The following is a 27,478-nucleotide window of genomic DNA, read 5'->3' as shown; positions in this document are numbered from 1 at the left end:
TTTAGTGTATGTAGTGACCACACACTTTACTGTATTGTGGGGTCTAAACCCTCAGAATTAATAATATTAAGTTATTAAAAATTTAAAATAATGCATAAATAAACAATAAGACTTGTAATTAACTTACTAAATTATTTAATATTTTTATAATTCATTACATTACTTACTAAATGATATTAAATTGTTAATTACTATCTCAATTAACTTACTCTTCTTGTCAACCACACTTTGTCATTATTGAAGATACTAATGAGTTAGGGGTGGCATCAAACCGAGCAGGTTCACGAACTCAAGCTCGATTTGAAGGCATTTCGAATTGAGTTGGAGCCGCGGTTCATACTTGTTTAAGTAACCGAGCCAAACTCTAGTGAACCGCTGTTCGGTTCGCTAGCTCACGAGCCGGCTCGGTTGGTAAATAAAATCCCTGTCGGTACTCGCAGCGACGGGAGGGGGAGCTCCGAGTTCGACTTCGAGATCGACTTCGGGTTTTTCATCTTCGGGTATTCAGAATCGTGAAGAGGCATTTCGTCCTACCCTCCGAAATCCAATCTTCTCTCAACTACAACAATATAATCGAAGCAATCTTGCCTATTTTTAGGGAATTTTCGTATTTCAAGCGTTCCTCAAATCTATTCTACCATGTTCATCTTCAGCGTCATCGATTGTTCGTCGCTCTAGCCGACTTGGGCGTTGCCAATATAAGTCACAAAATAGACCACAGGTAAGCTGATCTTTCCAATTTGATTCCATTCAACCTTATTCTGCCAGTCCGTGTTCTTCTAAAATTTCTGCCAGTCCGAGTTCTTCTAAAATTTCTGCCCTTATATACGGTGCGATTTGCGAAATATTTACTTTCTTCCACTATTACTTGTATCGCTTCTTGCCCTTGGCCAAAAAAGAGAAGATTTGATCTGGATGTTCAGAATAAAGACTGTCAGTATCTTGGTCATTATCTTTTGTCTGCGCATGTGAACACAGTGGTTGAGATTGTGAGTTTTGAGATTCAGTAGGCACATTTAAATTAATAGGCACTCCAGTCTTTCCACTATCATATTTTCTTACACTGCTATTTCAGTCGCAACATGATGTTTTACAATTATAGCTATTGTTAGTAATGACTACTTATGGTCTATAACTAGAGTGCCATTTGATCTTCAACGGGTGTTGACATCTACATAACTGTAGGGGCATGGAACAACAGTTAGATGCAAACGTATCGGTTGATGTTCTTGAAGGAAGGACTAATGTCACAACTTTAAGTGTAAAATAGTTTTTATTAGTATAATATGGGATTTTTAGGGTATTTTTATGTAACGAAAATGATAAATAGATAATTAAGAGGGAAAGTAAGCATTGACTTGGATTTAGAAATATCCTAATCTAAGTAAGAATTAGAGTCGTCAAAGTTAGAGTGAAAATAAAAGGACTAAGGGCCTGTTTGGAACCCATAGAAAAGAAAAGAAAAAAAAAAAAGAAAAGGGGAGAAAGAGTCATTTTCTGTTGTTTGGCAGCAGAGAATCATTGAGAGAAAAGAAAATAAGAGAGAAAGTTAGTTAATAAATTTTCTCTCACAAAATGATGAAATTTGGGAAGAAAAGAAAATAAATAGAAACTTGAGAGAAAATTTTAATCATCAAAATTTTAAAATATTACTAAATGTGGTTTGACCTTCAGAAGGTGTGGTGACAACTTTTAGGCATGACACATGGCTTCTATATGTAGTCATTAAAATATTTAAAAACTAAAAGTAATCTAGATACCTATTTCCTTATAAATGACATAGGAAGAGAGTATGGACCCAATTTCAAAGAGGGAATGGAGAGAGTAGTCTAATTCAATCCACATTTTTCATAGTTTGTCAGTTGAACTATAAAAACTAAGTCAAGTTTGCCATTTTCCCCTTCCTATGGGATCTATAAGAAGTAGACCTAGTTTTATAACACTGATTCTGACATTTACCTTCATATGTGTAGATTGATGGACCAATTTATAGTCTAATCAACTATTTGCAAGTTATTTTTGCTGCCATTATCCATCAAGATTTGTACACGTTGTTTTTTCGAAAATGTCTAAAACACCGTCTATGAAATTTGCAATATTAAAACCCGGTTGGCTGAATTTATTTTTAATAAGACTGAATAAATTACAAAATTTTCTTTTAATCCCTTCTTTATTGAAATCTACTAACATTATTTTGGTTAGTAACCAGACTATCTAAATTGACCTTATTAAACCCTTAATCATAAGATTTTATATCTAGAAATCATATAATTTATTTTTAATTTAAATAAAAATGTATATTAGAAAGCGGTAAAAAGCATAAATTATAGGTAAATGAAATCTTACATTATTTATTAAGGACATTTATATAATTAATATTCGTTAAAAATTATTTACTAGAAGTGAAAAATTCGATAATAAATTTTTGGCATATAAATATATTGTGGAATTTTGGTATTTGCATGAGGTTAATTAATTTATTTTAATTATTTGATATACCATATTGAATGAATCCATTAAAGAAGGGGAGAAAGAAATTATTTTTTATATATTTTAGAGTTTATTAAAAGGAATTTTGATCAATTTTAGATATAAAAATTTCATAAATTTTTTTTTAGATATTTTTTCATTTTTTTTAATATGATACACCGCCTTTCGTTGTTTGGGAAAGAAATCTTGAATTCACTTGTTTCTCTCTCAATATGCATTTACATGATCCTTGGTGACTTTGATTTCTGGATTTGCCCATAACTCAAGTCTGTGACTCATGCCAGCTTCCCTCGAGCCTTATACTGCCAGCCCCTGGGTTCCATCCAAACGGTAACTTCAGTCTGCTGCTTTCCTGTCAGTGCTGGAATTTGGAAGCAATTTTTAACTGAGAAAACTGAAAAGTGAAAGAGAAAAAAGAAAAAAGGAAAAACACGTTCGTGCAACTCCCCTGACTCTCAACTTCTCATTTCCTTAGCTTCCTCTGACTCCCTCTGCATTGATCTCCCTCCAATTCTTCGATCAAAGTACAGATCGCCTGTCTTTTAGTTTTCCTGTGCAACATCTGCTGGAGCCATTGTTTTGCTAACTACCGGTGAAAATATTTATTTGAAAATCTTCGAGTTGTCTTTCACTCAGGAGGTCAGGATCAAATCTTTCGGATCGGGTGATTTGTGCAATTTTCTGTTGTATGCCTGCAAAATATTTGTTGTTTTGGAAACTTGAGGTAGTTCTTGTTTTATAGTTTGTAGTGAAGTATCCGATTGTTTATTCCTGTAGCGGATAATCTTAATAGCCCAGCTGGTGCAAATCCGCAGCTAACTGCGGTATTGGGAAGGGTTTGTCCCATGGAAAAATTTGTAAGTCTTTCGGATGTCTGCCAGTCTTGCTGTATTAAAATGTCTGTTCTGTTTAGGCTTTAGAGACGGTAGTGGAGGACCTGTATAACTGAGAGACTGGATCTGCTAGAGAAAAAAATATTGAATGGTCATAAAGGCTCAATGATCTTGAAGGCATCCTTATTTTTTTCAGAAAGTCGGTTAAATCATCTTGGTTCATTGCTGTCTTTTCTAAGTTTGTTTGATTCCTTTATGGTTGTCCTATCTATAACCATTAAAAAAAAACTCTGTATGTAATATATAGAGATTCACCAAAAAATTATTTAGATTTTGTTTTAATTTATCTAAGTGAATGAGACTATGGGATACTTATAGATGGGGTGTTCTTTATTATATTCAAAATGTAAAAATGCTTTCTTAATAGGCTAGGATGATCCATGACTGATATTTATAGTGGCTGGTCTTGTTTTGGCTTTTTAAAGTCTTTCTGGTGTTCTGATATTTTGGAATTTAGTGTTCTGACTACCAGGATGACCAGGCAAGAAAAAATAACAGTAAGCATACATGCATATGTACGTTGCAGCATTACTTCGAACTACCTGAGACCATATGGAACTTCTCAGTCTCTTTGGCTTGCCTCATCCAAAATTCAGGGTTAGCATCATTCTAGCCTTAAATTGTTGATACGTAAAGAAAATGTGGAATCTGTATCAACTGACAATGTTGCATTGCAAAATGAGCCATCCACATGTTTAACTAGAATGAGTTTTTCAAGCGCTATACTCATAGGGGCATCAATCATTGGGAAACTTAAACTACTAAAATATTGAAAAAAGGCCAGAGAACAACAAAAATTCATTAAGATTAGTAGGATGTTCGCTATTAGATACTACCAAAAGGAAGAAGCTCTTATCTTTGTATTGTTGAGGGCTGCGCTTGGGGGGGGGGGGGGGGGGGGTTATATAAAATCTCTAACCTGTCTTAATGTTGAAGAAACCTTATCAGTGAGTCTAAGAAGAGTCTCATGTGAAGCATATCTCACAAGTTTCTTGTAGTCTAAAGCAAATTCAATACAAAAAGCTGGAATAAAGAGGATGTTTCCTAGTTTTGTCTTGTCTCTTTATGTTTAATTTAGCAATTTTGATTTTGTGTGCAATTGAGTAATTGGGAAAGTAGAGTTGCTTTGGTTTCTGAATTTTATTCCTTCACCAGTCACCCATTAGCTCTTTGACCTCTTGTGAGAAAATTCTTACTGTCCCCTGATTTGCATGTCTTTTTAACAAGCTTTCAATTTGGTTTCGACAAGTTTCCTATTTGCTTTCCAATTCTCATGCCAAACTCTCTTTTCCATTATTTGATTCCTTGTACTTACGAAGTAAGGTTTTTTCACACTATTTCATGAGTTTCATAACCTCCTCTAGGCCCATCTATAACTGTATCTGTCTTTGGAATGCAAAAATTCAGAAGTTTCATTTTTTTCCCGCAATTCTATGTATGATCAATCAGTCGGGTTCTCAGATCATACATCTTAAACTCTCTTAACTGCATTTTGTATGAAGGATCATCCTTTATAAGCATTGACCGATCATACATTTTAGGGTTTCACGGCTACCCTTTGTCTGATTGATCACTCTGGTTTGTCTGATCGATCATACGTTATAAACCTTGTCTATCTCGTTTTTTCTGACCGATCATCCTTTATAAGGTCTGATTTATCATCCTTTAAATTCTGTCTACAATGTCTGTCTGCATACAAGTGTTTTTGTTTTACTTCCTTTAAGAAAATTTCATATGCCATGAACAAACTATAATCCTTCTAAGTTGATTCAATTTCCCCTTTTTGTGTCAAAAGAGGCCACTCTCTTTGGTTAAATTTGAATTTTCATATTTCTATTATGTCTTTGTTGGTCTCCCCGCCTCCCCCCCCCCCAAATAATTTTTTATTCTGTTTACCTTTCTTCTTCCATCTCTTTTTTATTTGGACTCTCTCTTACCTTTTAAGACCAATCCCTTGTCGGGTTTTTCAGGTTGTTTTTTTCCCATATATGGGCGATTTTTGGTCATTATGGCTTTTCTGCTACTGCCCTTAAGTGGGTTTTCTGCTACTACTACTGCTACAACCGTCCTTTGAGTGATAGGCATTACCCTGGTTAGTGATTTTTATCACTATTTTGTGTTCGAAATCCATTGTGTCGGTTTCGACTCTTCTTATTTACTTGTCACCCATATTTTACCCTCTTTTTGAGAGTTAGTGTCCACTTTACTACTTATTCTTGGGACACCTTGATATAATGAAAGAGATGATTGCTAAAATCATTTTTATGTTCAAATTGGGATCATTACCATTGTCTCCCAGCTTGAGGGGGAATAATTGAAGGAAAAATATAAATAATGAGGTAGTTGACAAAGTCTACCATGAAGGATTCTTTGAGTTGTGGCAAAAAGTATCCAAATAAGGAGGATAATTGAAGTCCAAAGAACCAAAGTATTGAAAATTGAGGACTAGAGAAATTTGCCAATTTGCTAAGAGTTTTTTATTTGCAAGTTAAAGTTACAAACTCCAGCTTGAGGGCAGTGTTGAAGAAACCATATCAGGGAGTCTAAGATGAGTCTCATGCAAGGCATATCTTTCAAGTTCCATGGAGTCTTAGGTTAATGTCATGCAAAACAAGTCTCACAAGGAAAACAAATTTAAAGGAAAAAGCTGGAATAAAGAGGATGTTTCCTAGTTTGTTTTATCTCTTTATGTGTAATTAGCAAATTATATTTTGGGTTTAATTGGGTAAATTGGAAGCAAAGTTAGTTTGTTGGGAAACTTTTCACTCTATTAATAAAGGTGTCTAGACGAGGAACAACACAACGCACGTTCTCTCATTCTCTCTCTTTGTGAATGAGCTGTCTCTCTTTCTCTTCTCTTTTTCTTATCTCATGTTCCCTTCTTCCTAGAACATGCTCACCTAATAAAATTTAACACGCAAGATGAGCTGCAGACTAGTAAGAGATTATTTGACAGAAGAGAAAAGGTTTGCATGACTGGCAACTGGACATATTCACTAATTGGCATAATAAAATTTGTTACGATAAGGTAGTCTGTTAAATAGGATAGAAAAAGAGAAGTTGAAACAAGCAGAGAAGAAACAAGAGTAGAGGGAAGTGGCAGCCAATAATAAGAGTGGGCCTGGTCCTATGTTGTTTATATAGAGATGGGTGATACTTGGACATGATTTATTGAAATGATTAATGGGTTGTAAAGGTCTTACTTTCTTCCTGAAGTTTGTAGTTTTCTGTGAGAGTTGAGAGTGAGATTTAGGTTAGACACCTCTTGCTGAATGGTTGAGGAGTGTTATTGCTTATTTCCAGAAAGATTATTGATCATCCATGGTTTTGCAAGAGGTTGCAATTATATGCTTGGGCTGCCTAGGATAACAGTTGCCTGTCCGTGTTTACACTTCAAATGCCTTCAAATTTTTACCTGGAAAAATCTGAAAGTGGAATGAATTGTAGCAGATGATTCTGCTTTCTCAGCTATCTTGATATTCAAAATTTGGTTGAGGCCCATAAAGTTGTCAGTCTATATTTGAAGACAAAATATCATGAATAGATATGAATGTTTTGTTGAAGAACTTGCTGATTTTCCAAAATCTCTTTGTAATAGCTGAAGCTTATGGAGTGCAAAAGAATCCTACTTTTCAGCCAGCAGGTCAATTTGAGATGGATTAGCTACTAATTTAGGCAGTGATAGGTGAACTTTAAGTGGTTGAAATTGGGTAGCTACCTGGGGATTCTGAACAATGCCCTTGGCCCACTTCCCTACAAAACCATTTGAGATGAAACATTAACTTTTGAGTTCTTTGCTTCAAGTTAAATACCTTGAGGATCGGCTGCAGATGTGCTAGCCAAGCAGGGAGCGTCCCTGCAATCTCTTGTTGTTAGGGATCTGCTCCCTCTCTCTTTGTAAATTTTCTCTTGTTAATATATATACATCTTTATAAAAAAATTTAAATACCTTGAGGAGGTTCTCCTTGATTGGAAAACTGTTTCTGAAGGGACATGGAGAAGATGTCATGATATGGAGAGAAGCATATTTGGAGCCAGTGCTGTGATTTCCTACTATGCCTCTTTTCTTGAGTTCCGGTCATTCAACTGGCCTGCGTTGGCAATGTGTTGCGCTCTTTTTGCTTGTCAAAGTATCATGGGTGGAATATCCATCTGGAATACTGTTCACATTTGGTAACTAGGACTATTTGGAAACATAGCTAGAGCTCTTCAAGAGGGTCATTAGGTGGGCAGCTAAAGGTTTTTGGCATGTTGAAAATGGGTAGGGCCAATACTTAGATCTAGGGGGGTTGGTCTAGATCTCGCTCCCATTTGAATTTTTTTGAATATCAATGATTTGTTTTGTGTCATGTCACCACCATAACCATAAAGCTGAGGTACACTTGTCTTCCTTTTTGCTTCTGGCGCTGAACTTAATTGCTGTGTCAAGGTATAGAAGCAAATTTGAATTTTAAACATACTGACCTAAATCTATTGTGGTAGACTTGATCACTTTAAAAGCTGAAAGGGACTCCAAATTCTGCTTGTGCAGCACAATGTAGCTCAACTCCAATTTCTGCTTGTGCAGCATAATGTACAATCAGGACCAATACCAAGGCAGGTCCGGTTCAACCCCAAAGTCATGCTATATTTGTTCATTAGTTCTTTTAGAGCTATAGAATAGCAAATAAAGATTTTTTTTTTTTTTTTTGAGAATGATGAGAATTTCATTGAGGGAAAAGAGGCTAGACTCAAGTACTGTAAACTTTGGCTATATTCAACTTCTTATTCCTTAAAAAAGTTACTTGATTTACAAAAATACCATTTAATTAATTATATTTACAACAATGTCCTTACTTCTATTTTATAATTACAAATTTATAAAAAATGTCCTTACTTTCATTTTATCTTTAAAAATTTATAAAAATAAGTAAAATCTCAAATGGCCATCAACAATAAATATAGAATAACAAGAAATTAATTTTGAGTCATTCAATTCAAATTAGATTGTTAAATTGAAATTAGGGTACACCCAAGCTTATATGGACTTTGGTCCAGACTCGTTATTTTCATATATAAAGGGAAAATAATATATAAAATGCCCCTAAAATGGACGAAGTAGAAAAATACAAGAGGGTAAATAAAATTAGTGAATCTAGCACCATCTGGGAACATAATATATAAAAAGCACTAAAAGGGACAAAAAATAGAAAGATACAAGAGGGTAAACGAAATTAGTGAATCTAGCACCCACTGTGGAATCTCCTGCAAGCCATGAGTATTGATAAATCTATGGAATAGGTATATATTAGGTGTAATGTCCAGAAAGCCATGAATATCCATAAAGCTATTGAATAGGTGTATATTAGGGGTTATGTGAGACTGTACAGCTTCTCTCATGAGGATATGAACTGTATTCAAATCTGCTCCAAACAAGATAGCTGTGTCCTATCTCTGTTTTTGATCCTCAATTTCATTCCACAATTCTTCACAATAACTTCAGACCACACATATTACATATTGCGAAGACTACCCTATCGGAGTGTTTCTGAAACTTTGTTAGGACAATTGAACACCTCGATGACAATCAATCAGATGAAGCTTTTCTTTAGTTCATACAGTAATTAAGTCCCCCAAAGCACCAGTAGAGTCTACCATGCACCAATCTGCCTGCCAAAGGGCCCAAAGATTGCTGGGATCATGCTTTCAGTCTTGGTTTCTTGTAAGAATATGGATGGTTTTTGAGTGCTGGGCACCTCTCTAATAATTTCTCTCTTGCTCAGGCACCTAATTATCGAATGTTCACGGAGACACACCTCATGAAAAGACCCCTTATGTTACTTTGCACCATTTCTTTCGATTTCATGCTACATAAAGTATCTGAATATTTTTTTTTCAGACAGAAATCCGTAGTATCTCAACTTTCTTTTTCTGTTACAGGGTGATTTATTTCTTCCATAACATTGATTCCTATCACCGAACATTCTTGTCGATAACTGTGCTCTTAGCAATTTTGAATCCGCTATTATGTTCATCTGCAGTAGTCACAAGAGGTTCATGAATGGCACACCATTGGTTTGCAACTGATGTTTTTTCCTCGATCAGCTCATGTAAGGATGATAGGTCTTTGTGCATCTTTTCGAGTTGTCCACCCTGCCTCACACCTAACTCTTTTGATTTGCCAGTGGATCCCACTGCTCTTTGCCATGGAGACTCTTTAGTCCTTGCCCCAACTGCTGTCTCCATCTATGTACTAGGATAATGAGTTATCTTGTGGGCACCACTGTTCCCACCTGTTAAATGATGGGTTCTTTCATTGACCCCACTAACTCCACCTTTCAAATGACATGTGTGTTTGTCTGAGGTCCCACATCTGATCTCCCAAATAGAGGCAATTTAACGATTACCAAAATCTTCATCTTCTATATCAGTGTTCCTTGCGTGCATATCTTGAATTTCTTGGTAATTTTGTTTAATAGGCCACCATAACCATCCAATAATCTAGTTTCTTAAAACTGCATCCTCTGTTGAATTATTAAATTGACCAGGTTGCAAAATAGAACCACATTTGTCATACCTTGACACTGGATTGATCACGTTAACCACAAGATTGAGATTTGAATTATCTAAAACTTCCAAATTTAACCTTGATAGGAGTAGTTCCATATGATTTGGTAACATAGGAGCTTGAACATTGGGCTGGATTTGGATCTGATCAGAGTCAGATCCGTTTATTTTGCACCGGATTGCTTCTTATCCAGATCCAGGAAGGACGATTCCAGTGAGTGTTTGCATCAAAACCTCCTTAACTACGTAGATTTGTCTATCACACTACAGCAATACAAATCAAAATTTTTGGAAACAGTATCACAGCTGAAAATTTTCACCCAAATTCTATCCAATATGCATCCTAGCACTGATTCATCTTCAATTTCTGCTACTTCTAAATCCTCATACATACAATCACTTCAGTGAACCAGAGCCCATTTGGATTTCATCTCAGACTTGTCTGGTGTGTTTTTCTGCTTCCATGATATCCAATCAGTGAATATGCCTCTCAATTGGGCTTTGAGCTTTAACACATGATCTCACTTAAAAAAAAATGATCTCTATCTTCTACCTTCATCAATTTTTTTTTTGAAATGTTGATAATTTTATTTCAAAGAAAAGGATGATACATCAAGGGAGGCGTCCCCTAACAACAAGAGATCTTCTACCTTCATCAATGATATTGACTATTTCTTCTTTCCCATGAAAGACAACCCAGTATCATATAATACATTCCAATTTTCCTGAAGCCAACATAATAGATCTTCATTGCTTCATCTCATTTTATGGTTAAAACAAAACTTTTCTCCAAGTAAACTTCATTCTTTGGCTCATTTCTTGGATTCACAACAACCAAGTGCCTGTTGAGTCATTCATGAGAGAGACTTTTCTTTTGCAGACCATGTCACTATAGGTTTCCTGCATGAACTTGGGGGGATGTTCCTCAGCCATGGATCACAGATTCAATGATGGCTGAGGAAGGTAATGTTGCACCTAGCTTTTGCAACTAGGTTTGGTCACAGAAAAGGTCTTTTGCACTCTAATAAAAGATTGCAAAGTAAAAGTTCTGCTCGGGACATCATTTGCACCAAGTTTTTTTCCTTCTAGATCTCCTCTATTCTGTATTTGTGAGATGTTACCCAAAGTTCTACCAACAGCCAGAGTATCGTGTTCCCTGTCTACAAAGATCTTTAAGGATTATTATAGCTTTTTTTTAAAAGGCTTTTTAAGGGCTCTATTACATATGTCATCAGGTATCTGTTTAAATAGTATGACGAAATGTACAAAATCTCCATTGGAATTTTGATGAATTGGAGTCGAGAGTATTCCTTTCTCTTCACAAATTTTGATCAATCCAAAGATATCATCTCAACTTTGATCTAGATACATTTTGACTATGCCATGTTGGCCATGATGGAAAAACACAAGCAACTCTAGGAGAAAATGGGTCTTCCTTCTTCAACACTATGACCTACCCTTTCATCAGATCCATCCTGATGAGATGAGCACTGCTGATATCCATTATCTGATAGGTTAATGATGCTTCAAAATTTACAGAAATAAAGTCTGAGGAGCAAGACTGAAATATGAGTAACCCAGCCACTTGCTTCTCAACTCTAATTAATTACTGGTTTTCAAGTTCAAAGAGAAGAACTTGAATTTACAAGTGCTGTCTTGTAGCTAGTAGTAGCTAGCACAAGAAAAGAAAGCCACTAAAAAATTATTTTCAACAAAAAAGAAAGAAAAGACTATTATTAATTGTTCAAAGCTGATCCAAATTTATGACAGATTCAACTTTAAAACAACCATGGGTGTACACAATTAAGTTACATCATCATAATAGATATCTCCTAAGGCTGAACTTTCCAAAAGCAGTTTAATTGTAACTTGCCAAATTGAAAACCACTTTAAGAAAAGATTTCACTGACTAAGATAGAAACTATTAATAATAGACTTACTATCTTTAAGACTTTCCTAAATTGACTACTAATAAAGGGAACTGTTTGGGAAGGCTTCCTCTCATGTAATATGCTCGTTTGAGCTCTCATAATAAAATTCAGCATCATTTAAAAAAAAAAAAAAAAGTTAAAAAAGGGAACTGTTTTTTTTTTCGAGGAAACTAATAAAGGGAATTTAATCACAAGAGTCTTTCCTTAAGAAAACTATCCTAATTTGACTAACTAGGGAACTACAAGTGGAACATGTTTTTTTTTTTTATGAAAGTGCGTATATTGATAAACAAAGGGGGAGGAAATTACAAATCTAGCTTTGGGGGCCTGACTCCACAACAAAGTGTTGGAGAGAAATACTTGCCTTAGCCTAGGAGTCTGCTAGGTGATTAGCAAAGTGTGGAATGTGGTTCCATTTACAGTTTAACGGAGAAAATAAATTAAAAATTTCTTTGAACATATCCCAATGATGCCACGGGGGTTGGCCATGGTTAGCGCACCAATTGATGACCACTTTTGAATCACCTTCAATATAAAGGGGACAAGAAAGGTGGCTAGAGAAGATTTTGAGCCCATGCAAAAGACTAGAGAGTTCTGCAGTGGTAGAATCTGAGTTGCTGAGGGGGCCTGCATATGAGAAGAGGAGGTTGCCATTTCCATTGTGGATAACACCACCACATCCAGCTGGACTCGGGCAGCCAATAACACTTCCATCAAAATTGAGTTTTGTGTGCCAGGAGGAGGGGGGGCCCATGTTGCCATAGATGGGGGGCGAGAGGGCAGAGACAGCCCAACGATAGTCTGCCAGTTTCCTCTGAAGTTCGAATCACTGAATTTTTTTAATTCTTTTTTATTTAGGAGCCAGACAGAAACTTGGCTAGAGATTTGCTCAGTCAAAACCTCAACAGGACAAGTTTTGAATTTGAATTTTCTCCTATTCCGTTCTTTCCAGAGAGCCTAGATTATATGTTCAATACAACAAGATATTATCATTTTACCTAACAAGTAGAACATGTTGATATTCCATATATAAAAAATATTAAAATTGAGTACTTTCCAAAACAATAACCTTCTAAGATGCTGTCTTTCAGTCCTCTTCTTTTCTGTTTTTTTTTTCTTTTATATAGTTTCAATTGCTCCGGGTGACTATCTCTATCTTCATATTCTTTAGGTTTTTCTTCCACAATTGAGCTAGGTATCAGTTATGCACCCAATTTTGCTCACTAACTCTCTCTTCCTCTCTCTCTTCTCTGATTTCCTCCCTCCGTTAAAATTATACTTCCCATAACATTGCAAGAAAAAAAAGAAATATTAAATTGCTATTAAAACTTATTAGAAGATAAAAATGTAAGATATACAAAATGCAATTCAAATTACTATAAAAACTTATTAGAAAAAAAAGGTGAGATATACAAAAGGCAATGTATGATTGGAGGCAAAAAGGAAAGAGCGAAGGAAATTTACATGACTAGCTATTGGAAATGGACCCTTTGGCTTCTGATAGAATATGTAAATTGAAGCATTGTATGAAGAACTAAACTTCTTTAGGGACAATAAACTTTATGAAAACATGTTACTATAGGAGTCAATGTACATAGGAGTCAATGTACATATTTTTTATGTTTATTTTCAGCTTCCTATGGTTGTTGTCGTGTTAAATTAGTCTTATTTGTTTAAAACACTCTACCCCTTGGCAGATGTGGAAACTCAAAATCATTCAAAAGCTTCATGATTGAAGTTATGATAGCGAGGTCTATGAGAGGAGCTGTAGTTGTCTGCACATATTCAACTTAAGGTTGTTCAAGGTATAATATTTTCAAAAAAAAAAAAAAAAAAAGAAGAAAAGAAAAGGTGCAAGACTTGTTTTTGGATAAACTGAGATCTTGAGTGTGTGATGTTCTCATCGTAACAGTTAATGCAAGATAGAACTTTTTTTTTTTAAATGATGCTGAATTTTATTAAATCAAAAGCTCAAAAGAGCAAGATTACAAGGGGGGAAGCCTTCCCAAACAATAAGAGATTGCTGGGAGGTGGGAAGGGATGTCGGGGGGTCAGTGGGAATGGCTTCAGTGCCAGCTACAAGGCTGCCTGAGGGGGATCGAATCTGCTAGAGAGGGACAGAGGCCGGAGATGCTGCTCCCAACGTATTGACTGGCTGAGGGGCATCTTGAGGCTCAACTGTGGTGCTTGAGATCACACTTCTGAAGTCCTCCATAGCGGCAAAGTCGATACAGATCCAGAATTGGGCATTATCGACAATAATGCATTGAAAATAATGCCCTTCACAAGGACGAAGAGGGTTGATGAGAATCCGGGCCTCATCAAGACGGTGCCAGTACTCGGTGAGTGGGTCTAGGGCTATGATGGAGCCAAACTCAGAGTTAATGCTCTCAAATACTGCTTTTTTGCCACAATTCAGTAGGAAGATTGGTGACAGTAGCCCATTGGCCGTACTTGCTGGAAGGTGCCGAGGGGAACCACTCCGATATCCCGGTGATGCCCAAGGGGGTGCGGGGGGTGAGAGCAAGAGCCGCAAAAGACTTGCTGGGTTCCGAAATGAACAAGCCCAGTTTGGGAGCTGAGATAGAAGGTTTTGGGTGTGTGGGGGAGGTGGAGTTCGTGAATCAGCCATTGAAGAATGCTGGATTTGACGATGTCGGGGGATGTGCAGATTACGATGGAGCGGGCCAAGGTTTGCAGTCCTTCGTGGTGCAGGTTTGGAGGGATTTGGATGTTTTCGGAAGTTTCCGCGTGAAAGGAAGGGGGGGGGGGGGGGGGGGGAGATTTGTCTGGCATCACTAGAGGGGACTGATCCCCTTGTTGGAGACGGCGCCAGAGAGAAGCTCCGGAGAGCTGCGGCTAGTTCCTTCCAGTCGAGACCCAAGTTCGTTGCCTAGGGTATGAAGATTTTAGCTAGCACAAATTTTTGTTATTGATGTACAATTCGACATTCTCTTTGACCATGGAAGGTGGTCATCGAGAATCGAAAAATCGAATCCCGCAACCAGAGTTTGTGGGATTTATCTGCTTCGGTTGTTGCTCGTTGAAGTTGGAGATTGTCTCTACTGGAACATAGATGAAAGAAAGTTTTGATCCGACTGCAGAGGAGATGCGGATAATCGAGCCAGAATTTTGTACAACCTTATTGACTGGTACTCTGCATTTTCTGTAGCCGAAGCGGAAGAGGTGATTTCGCTACTTATGTCGGGAGATTGTTGTCCAGCTATTGTCGTAATATTCCATCGAAGACTCTGGAAGCTCGTTGGAATGGTGCTCAGTGATTTCCAACCTTCTGGGAGGTTTTCTTCCTCGTCTGGAAGAAATATCTCTTCCGTTTCTGTGCGGTGATGCTTCGTTGGGCCGTCGGCTGGGGTCAGAAGTGACGGCGGCAGTCCTGCTGGAGTCCTGATGTCCGGTGGGTAGGTTCTGGTCACCGGCCTGGGGGGGGGGGGGGGTTCTCACCTGTGCACAAAGGCTCATTTCGATAAAAAAATTCCATATACAATGCAAGATAGAACTTTGGTAAAGAAAGTGTGCAAAAGAACTGAAGAGTTTATTGTATGTTAGTCCTGGTATACAACAGGTTGGTAACATCATTATTTTGTATTTGCTTTTTGCACATCACTGATTCTATCTCTTTCTGACTAAAAGGATCACATTTTTTGGGCAAAAGGTGACATACTCTTCTTGGATGTATCTCCCAAGTCATTTGAATGAATTCTCACACTGCTTTCTAACAAAAGAAAACTAAAAATATTTTGTTTTTCTGAGTTAAAAAAGGAAAACTAAAAAGTATCAAGTCACAGCAAGTAATACTGCTTCAGCTTCTGAAAAATTAATATCTAGCTACATTTTAGTTGAGGCATTTTGACATGAACACCATTTAGTGCTTTTTTGTTGAAGAATGCATTTTGTTACTCTCTCTCTCAATACTTAAATAATGGTAGTTTGATTCGAACTAGGATTGTTGGTGATCTTGCCCAAAATTCACTGTCACCCATCTTTAGTCAACTGATTAATGACCTGTGTACTACAAATTGGTGTACTGATTGTTTGGAATAAGCCATTGTCCTGGTGTGACCTATCAAATGACCAATCAGGTAATCATGGTGGCACGACAGGGATTGGATGAAAATTTGTCTGCAGAATTTAAACAATATAATCTGGATGTTGATCTGAAGGACTCGATCATTGAAAAAGTTTTAAGCTGCATGAACATCTAGGATATCAAGTCCTAAATGCTTTCCCTGTCCCTATTGAGAGAAATGTGAAAAGTGACAAATCTTTTTCCATAGTTACCATATGCTTCTGCTTATGTATTTTATGTTTTGTGATCCATTTTTCGCCTTTTTTCTCTAATATATTATTTTAGCCTAAGTACTATCAATAAACTTTCACTTCAAACAGGGAACATGTGTAACTTGGTTGTTACCATATGCTTCTGCTTATATATTTTATGTTTCCTGATCCATTTATTACCTTTTTTTCTCTAATATATTATTTTAGCCCTTGTACTAACAAGAAATTTTTACTTCAAACAGGGAACATGTGTAACTTGATGGTTTAAGTCTTTGAGAAAAGATGAAGCAGTTTTTTGTTTTCTTTTTGTATCGGTTTCCAGATATTTTGGGTGATCAGTGGAAGATACAAGTTCCATGAATTGAAGAACATATTACTGATTTTCTCTTTTGGGTTCAAGTGCCATAATAATGGCCTCAAGTAAGCTTGCTTCCATTATTTCTTCTGCGGTGAACCGTATTACTACAACTAATTCTTCAACTGGAGCATCTATTCTACCTGGTTTATTGTCTCCAGTAGGGTCAAGTCATCGGTTTGATTTATTGGCACCCACCCAAAAATCTGGTTTAAGACTTTCTGCATCTCTCCAAGAGATCTCCACGTTAGGGAAACTTGACCCTGAAGAGGGCAACCTTGATCACCAATTCAATGGGCTATCTCATGCAAAACCAATTCGTCCTTTGCAAAGAGAGGCCTTGGGAGCTAGTTTTTCAAAAGATAAGACTCCAGCATCAGCTTCCTTTTCAAGGAAGAAGTGTGTCCGAGTCGTGGTGGGGCTTCTTTGCCTGATACTGTTCATTTTTCTGATATATGCAGTTTGGAGGCAGTTTACTGATAAAAATTCACATTATTATATTGTACTTGATTGTGGAAGTACTGGAACCAGGGCTTATGTGTACGAGTCAACTGTCAACCAAAGAGGCCATGAGAGTCTTCCAATTACTTTGAGGTCATTGCCTGAAGATTTTCAAAAGAAATCCGCTGCACGAACTGGTCGGGCTTACCAACGTATGGAAACTGAGCCGGGATTCGATAAACTTGTACGAAATGTATCTGGGTTGAAGGCTGCAATAAAACCTCTTCTGAGGTGGGCTGAAAAACAAATACCCAAAAAGGCTCATAAAGACACTTCACTCTTTCTCTATGCCACAGCTGGGGTTCGAAGATTACCAACTTCAGATTCTGATTGGCTTCTTGACAAGGCTTGGTCCATTTTGAAAAATTCATCATTCTTGTGTCACCGAAAATGGGTTAAGATTATTTCTGGAATGGAAGAAGCATATTATGGATGGATAGCTCTTAACTATAACATGGGGATGCTGGGTTCATACCCAAAGAAACCCACATTTGGTGCACTTGACTTGGGTGGTTCCTCACTCCAAGTCACTTTTGAGACTGATGGACTTGTGAGTGCTGACACTAGTTTAAGTCTGAACATTGGATCCAGTGATCATCATCTTACTGCATATTCTCTTGAAGGCTATGGTCTAAATGATGCATTTGATAAGTCAGTGGTTTACCTCCTAAAGAAGCAGTTTTTAACCAAGGAACTGGATTTAAATAAGGAAAAGATAGTGATTAAGCACCCTTGCTTACAACAAGGATACAAAGAGGAATATATGTGCTCCCAATGTGCTTCACTAAACCAAGAAGGAAGTCCAGTAGTTGGAGGGAGAAGTACAGGCAAGACAAGATTTGGAAAATCTGTTGAGCTGCTTGGGGCCCCACATTGGGAAGAATGTAGTGCGCTTGCTAAAATAACAGTAAATTTGTCTGAATGGTCTCAAGCAACATCTGGAATAGATTGTGAAATTCACCCTTGTGCTCTTACCAGTAATTCACCACAGCCACAGGGACAGTTCTATGCAATGTCTGGCTTTTATGTTGTGTTTCGGTTTTTTAACTTAACCTCTGAAGCTACCCTAGATGATGTCTTACAAAAGGGTCAGGAATTCTGCCAGAGCAACTGGGATACAGCAAAGAAAAGTGTGGTTCCACAGCCTTTTGTTGAGCAATATTGCTTTAGAGCACCATATATTGCCTCATTGTTGAGAGAGGGATTGCACATTTCAGATAACCAGGTGACTGTGGGGTCTGGGAGTATTACTTGGACACTAGGGGTTGCTTTACTGGAAGCTGGACAAACTTTTTCTAGCAAACTGGAGCTGGGAAGTTATAAGATATTTTCCTTAAAGCTGGGCCCTTCAGTTCTAATTGGTTTGCTAGTTTTCTCATTGATACTTCTGATATGTGCTTTATCATGCATTAGCAACTGGGGGCCAAGGCTTTCCCGTTTGCCCTATCTCCCACTTTTCAGCCAAAGTTCAACTACGAGTTCTGTTCTTAATATTCCATCTCCTTTCCGTCTGCAGAGGTGGAGTCCAATAAGTACAGGTATTTCCTTTCTGAAGTGGTCCCATCAATTTATGTAAGGACTCACTGCTTCTACTGAATCCTTGAATTGCGACTTTTCATACCTAGATGATCTTGGAAAATTTTTGATATTAATCATCTTTTGTTTTTGTCATCTAAATCCAAGAGTGTGCTTGCTTGGAATGTCAGGTGTTTCCCTACTGACATGACTGCGAATTTCTTATGTTTCCTGTAGCACTGCAGATAACTTTAGGTTGCACCTCATCTCAGTGCTTGAATGGATCCAAGTTTTTCTCTAATTAAGTGCTTTTGAACAATTCTTAAAACAAATAAACTTCTAAACATGATACTTAAATTAGCAAAGAAAATAAACTTAGCTATAAGTTTATACTGAAGGATGATATTGACAACTTTGAACTTGTTACTTCAAATGAAAATATCCGAGTTTTATTTACCACTCACAGAGCTTTTAAAAGGGTCTATTTTTGGCTCGTGGACATAATTTTGGCTTTTTTGTCTTCTTCAAGTAGGATCCCTGCAGCACTTTGTTCTAAACTTCGGCTTCTTGTGTCCCTTCACTAGAACCTATATATTTCTGCATAACTTGGAGTCTTTCATTGGAAGCTATTGTCCAGTACTCCGTGCACATTCATCATCAAGATCAAGCTAAAAACTTAAGAGAGAAGCTGGGGTGGAAGAATTGGCTTGGTTGGATTCTACCTACATCAGCTAGAATTGTCTAAAACGTTAACCACCAAAGAGATTTCATTTTCATAGGTTATTCAATTAATAGTATGCCTTCATCATCATCATCATCATCATCTTCTTCTTCTTAAATACTTAATTGCTTAAAGTTAAATTTTTAGATCATGATTTGTATTAATCATAGTAGACTATTTGCTTCCGTGTGGATTTCAGGAGAGGGAAGAGCAAAGATGCCATTAAGTCCGACAGTGGCAGGCTCTCAAAAAAGACCATTTGGCATGGGTTATGGACTGGGAGGCAGCAGCATTCAACTCACTGATTCCTTACACCTGTTAGGTGGTGGTGTTTCTCACAGTTATTCGTCAGGTAGCTTAGGACAGCTGCACATTGACAATGGAACTGGCTCTTCCTGGGCTCCCCACAGAGGTCAGATGCGGCTTCAAAGTAGGAGATCACAATCAAGGGAAGATCTTAATTCATCACTATCAGAATCTCATCTCGTGAATGTTTAACATACATGCATGCCTGCTACAACTAAGGTGTGGACCTTTATTTCTTGGATTATTTTAGAAATAATTGCTTTGGGAAAAGACTAAACATTTACTCTTACTGCTACCTTCATTTCTGCTGTTCAATTTAGAGCAACAGTACTTCAACAAATAAATAAAAACAAAGGAGTGAGCATCATTTCTATGCACTTGCTTGGTACTGAGAACTGGTTCCTAAAGTAGAGTTTGTATAGCATACTTGTAGCTATTTGATTCATTTTGCTCTAATTTTTTGTGGCAATTTTATTTATTCATGGTAAGTATGTTTGTTGAGAATGACTCAAATTTCCACTTAATCATTGAGAAAGTGAATGAACTCCAAAACCTCCTCAATGGGCTTTGTGTTTTTCATGATCATTGCTCCGGACCTGTCCTGATCGAGGGAGACTCTAAGGTGGTGATCGGTTGGTGCCAGCATGCCTCTACTCCTCTGTGGCATCACTAGGATGCTTCTTTTGAAGTTTTGGATATTGTAAATCTCTTGGAGTGTTTCTGGTCTCTCATTCCTAGATCAGCAAATTCTGTGGCTGATGCTCTAGCCAAGCAAGGAGCCTCCTTGCAATCTCTTGTTGTCTAGAGTTAGCTCTTTTTGTTTCTCTTAATAAAATTCACATTTCATAAAAAAAAAAAAGTGAATGATAATCAAACAAAAGACAAAGGCCAGTCGATTTATATTCTTTCTTTTGTTGGTTCAGAAATGAAAAACTGGGTTTGTTAGATGTCATACTCTTTTTATTGGATGCTAACATACTTGTTAGTGGTTTAAATCCTAAATTTTCTATTGAACATAATTGTCTCAGGTGCAAGTTTACAACCCTGGGGAGTCTGCAAAAAGAAAAATATCTACTAATCACATGAGGTGCATTTGTTGTTTCTTTTTGACATGGAGAGCTTGTGGTGATTCCAATTTTGTTGCCAAAGATGCTCATTGAATGCAGTGCTCCTATGGTTCAATTATTGTAATTATAATTTTTCTCAGCTTATTTATTGCTTCATTATTTTAATAGATTGAAATTCTAGCATGCCATTCTTGAAGTAAATTTTTTTCAGCATAGTTATTGTTCAGTTCACCTTAAATTTTATTGGAGAATTTTTCTCCAGGCAGTGATTGGATTATTCACTCGATAAGAGGGCCAGCAGGTATGCTACTTTTTTTTTTTTTTTTTCACTCTGTCTCACTCTCTGTCTCTCCCTCTCTCTATACTGCCAACTTCGAAGGTTCAAATCAGTTTGCTGGTTATAAGTTAATGGAAAATCAAAACTTATGTCAGTCTAATTTGTTCAAATACTGGAGCTGCATTTCTCATTTTTGGCATGCCAACTGTGTATTGGGACTTTCATATTGTCTTGGAAAATACAAAAGATATAAAGGGAAATTTTGTGGAGCAATATCTTTGGAATGATCAATTTCAAAATGTTTCAAATTAGTAGGGTTCAAATTACCCCGCGCTTGGTTGCAGATAGCTGCCTACTGATCTTGTTAGTGAAACAATGATATTGTGTCCCATACACCCCTGGGAAACAAACACGGCTGGCTTTTGTTTCCTTGTTAGTAATTAATTTTTAACAGGTGTTATTTTTCATTTCCAATGTACTGAAGGTTCTACCATTAACTGGTTACATTCAAGATACACACACACACAAACAAATTCTTAGCTTGCGATATAATTTCTGGGAGAGCTATCTTGAAAAAAAGTTGACATGCATCATGTGCTCTTATCTAAAACAGCCTTTCCAGGTGTTATGCAAACAGAAGAAACAGATTATTTGTCATCAGTTCTTGCATATAGTTTGGATTTTGGTGCAATTTTAAACTCATGTACTGTCGGGCACATGTAAACAGAAACATTGGAATTGGATCCAAGTGTTGTGACATTGGGAGGATAGGGGGAGAAAGGACAAGTTTTTTTGTTTTGTTTTTAAAATACTTTTTTGAATGAGTTGTAGAAGCTTTTGCAAAGAAGATGGTGAAGAATTAATTGTTTAGTGAATGAACTGGGTATCTGCTATATCTATGAGAAAGCTTCTTTTCTCTCTTTATCATTCCCTTTCTCATTTTCATGTTCTTTTTTTGTGCTCTCTACTTAAACTTGAATGCTGCAACAGATACACAAAGTATGAGTCTTCACCGATTTGACTAATATGGTTCTGCAGATGTATAAAAAGTCTGCATTGCCTAGGGAACGCGTTATAGCTTGATTTGGGGTTATATACTTAAAAGCTTTACTCGTAAAGTCAATGGCAAATATCTGAAGTTAAGATATTGACTTAGTGAAGATCATACTAGATATGTTATTATTCTTAATTTTTAATGACAAATTGGAAATAATTACATCTTTGAGTTGGTCTCTGATCAAGTATCAAGTTTGTGGTTCAACTTTTCTATATCGGTGGTAAATGTGGAGTTTGCTGATTTCTGCTTGATACTTATGTGGGTCTTCCCTTTTCTCCGGGGAGATTCCAAAGGTCTCTTTGGAATCTGGTCCTCTAGAATCCTCTGTAAGTGTCTGACCACTTGGAAGGGCTGACTAATTTTCAAAGTAGGCCATTTGATCCTTCTGCAGTCTTGTTTGGTTGGTATTCCATCATCCTATTATTCATCCACTCTATCAGCATTGTTAAAACAATTGAGGAACCATATGGGTTCTAGAGTGGAGAAAAAAATTGAATTCTGGTAACATATATGGGTTCTAGACAGATCTCTCAAGATTATTCTTCCCTGTCTTTATAATTGGACATTTTCCTTGAGGGTAGTTTTGATTGGGTTAACTGGAGTTGGCATATTTTAGACATTACTTCAATAATACTGAAATTGCTCAGGTTGGCCAGGTCTACCTTCAATTTTCTCAGCTTGATAGATTGATTTGGTGCATTTTTTGTTACTTTTTGCAATAAAAAGCTTGTTGGTGATACTCGGTCTTCCTTGCTTGCTGCCATAGTTTGGCTCTTTCTAGTTTGCCAAAGCTGAGTGCCTTGTTTGGAGTGCATTTCATGGAAAAATCCTAATCAGAGATGGCCTTGTCTGATAGGGATGGCTTTGGAGTGCATTTCATGGAAAAATCCTAATCAGAGATGGCCTTGTCTGATAGGGATGGCTTCTACATGGGTTGGTGGATGAGAACATTGATCATTTACGCCTTTTATTTGATCTCCCTTTCTGCATGTTGGCTACAATAAAAGATCTTAGTCTTTCCATGGCCTTTTTCTTCACCTAGTTTTTTTCTTCCTTCTCTAATGACAACTTCAACTCCACACTCTCCTTCCCATAAGTACGAAGAAAATTCAAGCTCGACTTCAACAGGGTATCAAAGCAGGTATTCTAGGATTCCATGTTTTTTTACTGCTCATACATAGAAACAAGTAGGTTTCTCCAAAATCTAGATTAGTACTTGTCTTTTGTTCACCTTTAATTCCTCCTATTGTCTTCTCAAAATTGAGAGCAGGTAGATGATTTGTATACATGTTCATGCCAACCCATCAAATGTATGGAATTCATTGTCTATGCTTGTTAAAGCCTTCTCTAGGGATGTTCTTTGGTATTTTGTTGAAATCATTTGCCGCTGTAATTTCATAACAGCAAAAAAAAATCATTCTTTTTTCCTGGAATTTGTTGTTGTCTATATACCAAATACATCCCACCCTTGATGTTTTTTAATGTTTTTTCACTCCTGTGCACAAAAAATCAGAACTTTTATCTGAAGCCAGAATTTCTTCTTTTCTTGCACAAGTTGTTCTTAGCTGCTGGATTGTCTTTCCCTTCGAAGAATTTTGTTTCAGAAACAATAGGAGTTTACAAAAACTCCATTCCTTTCATTGTGAGTGGCTGAGTATTAGTTTCCTTTTGAAAACAACATATCACACAGTCTTTTGTTCAATAGAACTCTAGTTGTTGGTTTGCATGAGTTTCATAAACATACAAAGTGCTACATAAACATGCATGGGAAGGAGACTTAAGAGGCGTCCTATTCAACTACTTAAAATCCTGTTTTTTGGCTCATGACTTGCTTTACCTACCCAAAATTTTTGGCTAATCACTTGAGTTGATGAAGAAGATGTCTAATTTAAAAAGATCTCTCATTAGTTGGCCATGAAAGAATATGTACCCAATAACATAGTTCATCTTAGACAACAAAAATTATATGGGAGACTTGTGTTAAACTATATTTAAGTTTTAATAAATAGCCTACAACAATTGTATGATATTTTTCAAGTCATGTATAACACCAAACAAGAGGAGAGCTTGCATGAATATTTTGCATGTTTTAGAGGACCTATGCAAGAGAGGAAATTGGCTCAACCATGCTCCATGGACATTGCAATTAGGAAAAGTAGAGGGAAGCCTTAGTTGTTGCCATTTGTCTAAAAAAATTGAAGTCTTACCTTGAAGTGGCTAAAACACATTCTCAATTCAATTGCGCTACCATCATTTGATGATATTTGTGCCTCTATGCTTCGAATATTGGTGAAAGTTCTAAAACAAAGCCATACCTAGTAAAACATTTGTAATTTTTATTCAAGGTAGAAGAGGAAGCAACAACAAATGAAGTAGAGGAAGAAATATTAGAGGCAAAAGTTGGGAGGTGGGACCAATGGTACATCGTTTCAAAAGTCAAATAATATTACTCGGGTTTGATGCTATTGTCGAACACTCATACATGTTGGAAGTTGCATGGTAAGCTAGGTTGCGCCAGTACTAATCAAGCTACTATTGGATTTGCACCCAAGCTAGAAGGAGCACCAAAGGTAAATAGGTCCTTATAGATGAGGATTTGAGGTCCTCTAAAATCTACCTACCTCTACTGCCTCATCTTCAACAAGTATGCTTTCTCATCTTTCTCAAACTACTTCTACACCTTAGATTATTGACTTAGGACCTCTGAGCATTTTGATTTGAAATGTAGGTTTTTTTTTTTTTTTTTTTATCTTCCTTCGTGCATGTTCTTCTAATAGGTTTGTATACATATCCGGTGGATCTCAAACTAAGGTACAAGGCATTGGTTCCTCTTCTCCTACATCATCTTTGCATTTATCTAATGTTTTGTTTGTTCCAACGTTTCCTCTTAGCCTTATGTTTGTAGGTCAATTGACTAAAACATTTAACCGTCCTGTCTTTTTACTCTATTCATTGTCTATTTCAGGATTTGCTGACCAAACTGGTGATTGGTAGTGGCCATGAAAAAAAATGTCCCTCTTTTTTTAATAATATGGATATTATTTTTACAACTTCCTCCTTGAAACAGGTTATTTAGTGGCACAATAGACTAAGTTATCCATCATTGTCATCCTTACATTCTATAGTTCTTTCACTAAAAATAGTTACAAACTTACCACGTGAGATTTATCATTAAAGTAAACACCACAAAACATTTTCCCCTCTCACTCTAGAGGTGTTAGCAAAACTCCTTTTGCTTTAGTGCACTCTGACGTTTGGGGACTAATGAAAGTTTCCAATGTTACACATTCAAAATATGTTCTCATATTTGTGGGTGACAATACCAGAGTTAGTTTTTTTTAATAAAAAGATCGATTTGAAGTATTATCTTTATTCTAATCATTTTATTCTATGGTTTCCAATCAGTTTAACTGTAACATTAAAGCTTTTAGGTTGGATGCCGAAGAATATAAGCCTTTTGAGTTTCTGTCATTTTTTTGTAAGATCAGCATCATTTATCAAATATCATGTGTTTATTCTCCACAACAAAATATTGTTGTTGAAATAAAAAATAAACATTTACTTGAAGTTGCTTAGGCATTACTACATATGTATGTATGCGCCCACGATTTTATTGGTCCTATGCTATCCTAACTACTTGCTATCTGTTTAATCATATGTTTTTCATAGTCCTTCAAAATGTTACACCGTACTCAACCCTTTTCTTTCCCATTTCCATCCAAGGTGAAAATGATTAGTTCAAGTAAACCTGGAAGCGGGGGAGAACCACAAAATTATGAACTTTGAAACAAACCCAACACAATCATATCCACAACACTAAGGTTTATAGTGGTTCACAATTACTATTTTAAATTGTTTCTCCACTCTTAGAGATCTCGTCCTAGAGTTAAAAGATTCACAATGTAATGCCAATCAACACCTATATACTAGAACCACACAAGTTCAATTAAAACACATGCCCCAAACACTTATGGTTAGCAAACTCTAAATAAAATTAAAAAATATGAAAATGTACTTAAAATACTAGAGTTGGTTATTTTTAATAAAAGATTGATTTGAAGTATTATCTCATGGTTTCCAATCAGTTTGACTATAACATTAAAGCTTTTAGGTTGGATGCCAAGGAATATAAGCCTTTTGAATTTCTGTCATTTTAAGTGAAGTCAACATCATTTAACAAATATCATGTGTTTACTCCCCACAACAAAATGTTATTGTCGAAATAAAAAATACACATTTACTTGAAGTTGCTTATGCATAACTACATCTGAATGAATGTGCCACAATTGTATTGGTCCTATGCTGTCCTTACAACTTGCTATCTCATTTATCATATGCTTTCCATAGTCCTTCAAAATGTTACATTGTACTCAACCCTTTTCCCTGGAGAGAGACCCTTCCCATTTCCAACCAAGGTGAAAATGATTAGTTCAAGTAAACCTGGAAGTGGGGGAGAATTGGTTTGCACAAAAAAATTATGCATTTTGAAACAACCCAACACAATCATATCCACAACACTATGGTTTATGGTGTTCACAATCACTATTTTAAATTGTTACTCTACTCTTAAGGATCTCTTGTCCTAGAGTTAAAGGATCCACTATGTAATGCCAATCAACATCTATAGATTAGAACCATGCAAGTTCAACTAAAACACATGCCCCAAACACTTATGGTTAGCAAACTCTAAGTACAAAACTTAGAACAACACTTTTCCATACATGGACTTACAACAACATTAATACCTACCCAAACAGGGGCTTAAGGCAAAAATATCACTTGTTCTACTAGGGACTTGTAGCAATGACAACACCTTGATTTTCGTGTCTCTTGAAGGAATTGCATCTGAAATGCTAAAATTGATAATGTTAGATTAATTAAGTTTTTTTATTATCAAAATCAAGATGAGAGTCAATGCTCGGTCAACAATGTTAAGGTTAAAATCACTTATCTCTGGATTTGGCTTCAACAAGATACATCAATAAAAGTACATTGTGACCTTCAGACAACTATTCACATTACCTTGAACTCAGTTTTTCACGAAAGAACAAAACACATTGAGATTGATTGTCATTTCGTTTGAAAAAAAGTGCAAGATGAAATTATATGCACAGAACATGTCTCCTCCCAAAGGCAAGTTGTGGATATCTTCTCCAAAGAAATTACAACAAAACCTATTAATTCTACTTGCTCTAAGTTAGGTGTTTATGATTATATGTACTAGCTCGAAGGGGAGTTGGAAAAGTTAACACTATGGGAGACTAGAGTTTTATTTTTTCCATTTTTCTCAAATTATGAAACGGGTAACTTTGTAATTTTCTAATGACCTTTCTAAGAAGGCTATAAATTATACATATTACGAAGAAGGGAGGACAAACTCTAGCAACCCTTTTCAGCCTCCTTTCCTCCTTGGCTAGACCTCTTTCTCCACCTAGTGTTTTTCTTCCTTCTTCTCTAGTCACAACTTCACCTCCCATGCTCTCCTTCTCACAAGGCTCTATAACAAGACAATGCAAGTTT

General features: G+C 36.5%; 1 protein-coding gene across 7 annotated transcripts; it reads left to right on the top strand.

Annotated features, from left to right (window-relative positions):
* The first annotated feature begins 460 nt into the window (after window positions 1-460).
* LOC137946034 (probable apyrase 7) lies at window positions 461-21,750 on the top strand. Of its 7 annotated transcripts, none has more exons than XR_011111043.1 (6): window positions 461-721; window positions 16,402-18,553; window positions 19,451-19,776; window positions 20,586-20,644; window positions 20,887-20,925; window positions 21,515-21,750. XR_011111043.1 is itself a non-coding variant. In XM_068792195.1 (5 exons), exons 2-4 carry the CDS (start codon window positions 16,570-16,572, stop codon window positions 19,747-19,749), a joined length of 2,184 nt encoding a protein of 727 aa, XP_068648296.1. In that variant the 5' UTR covers window positions 461-721; window positions 16,402-16,569; the 3' UTR covers window positions 19,750-19,776; window positions 20,586-20,950. The 7 variants fall into 7 exon arrangements, 2 of the variants coding, with proteins under 2 accessions (XP_068648296.1, XP_068648295.1); XR_011111041.1 differs by having other exon boundaries at window positions 20,586-20,744; window positions 20,891-20,925; XR_011111039.1 differs by having other exon boundaries at window positions 20,586-20,744.
* The last annotated feature ends 5,728 nt before the right edge of the window (window positions 21,751-27,478 follow it).

Source organism: Aristolochia californica, unplaced genomic scaffold (genome assembly GCF_029961685.1).
Source record: "Aristolochia californica isolate CCGP_79_NKW_82.1479 unplaced genomic scaffold, dmAriCali1.0.hap1 SCAF_12, whole genome shotgun sequence".
NCBI lineage: Eukaryota > Viridiplantae > Streptophyta > Magnoliopsida > Piperales > Aristolochiaceae > Aristolochia > Aristolochia californica.
This window is presented reverse-complemented; position numbering and strand designations above follow the sequence as displayed.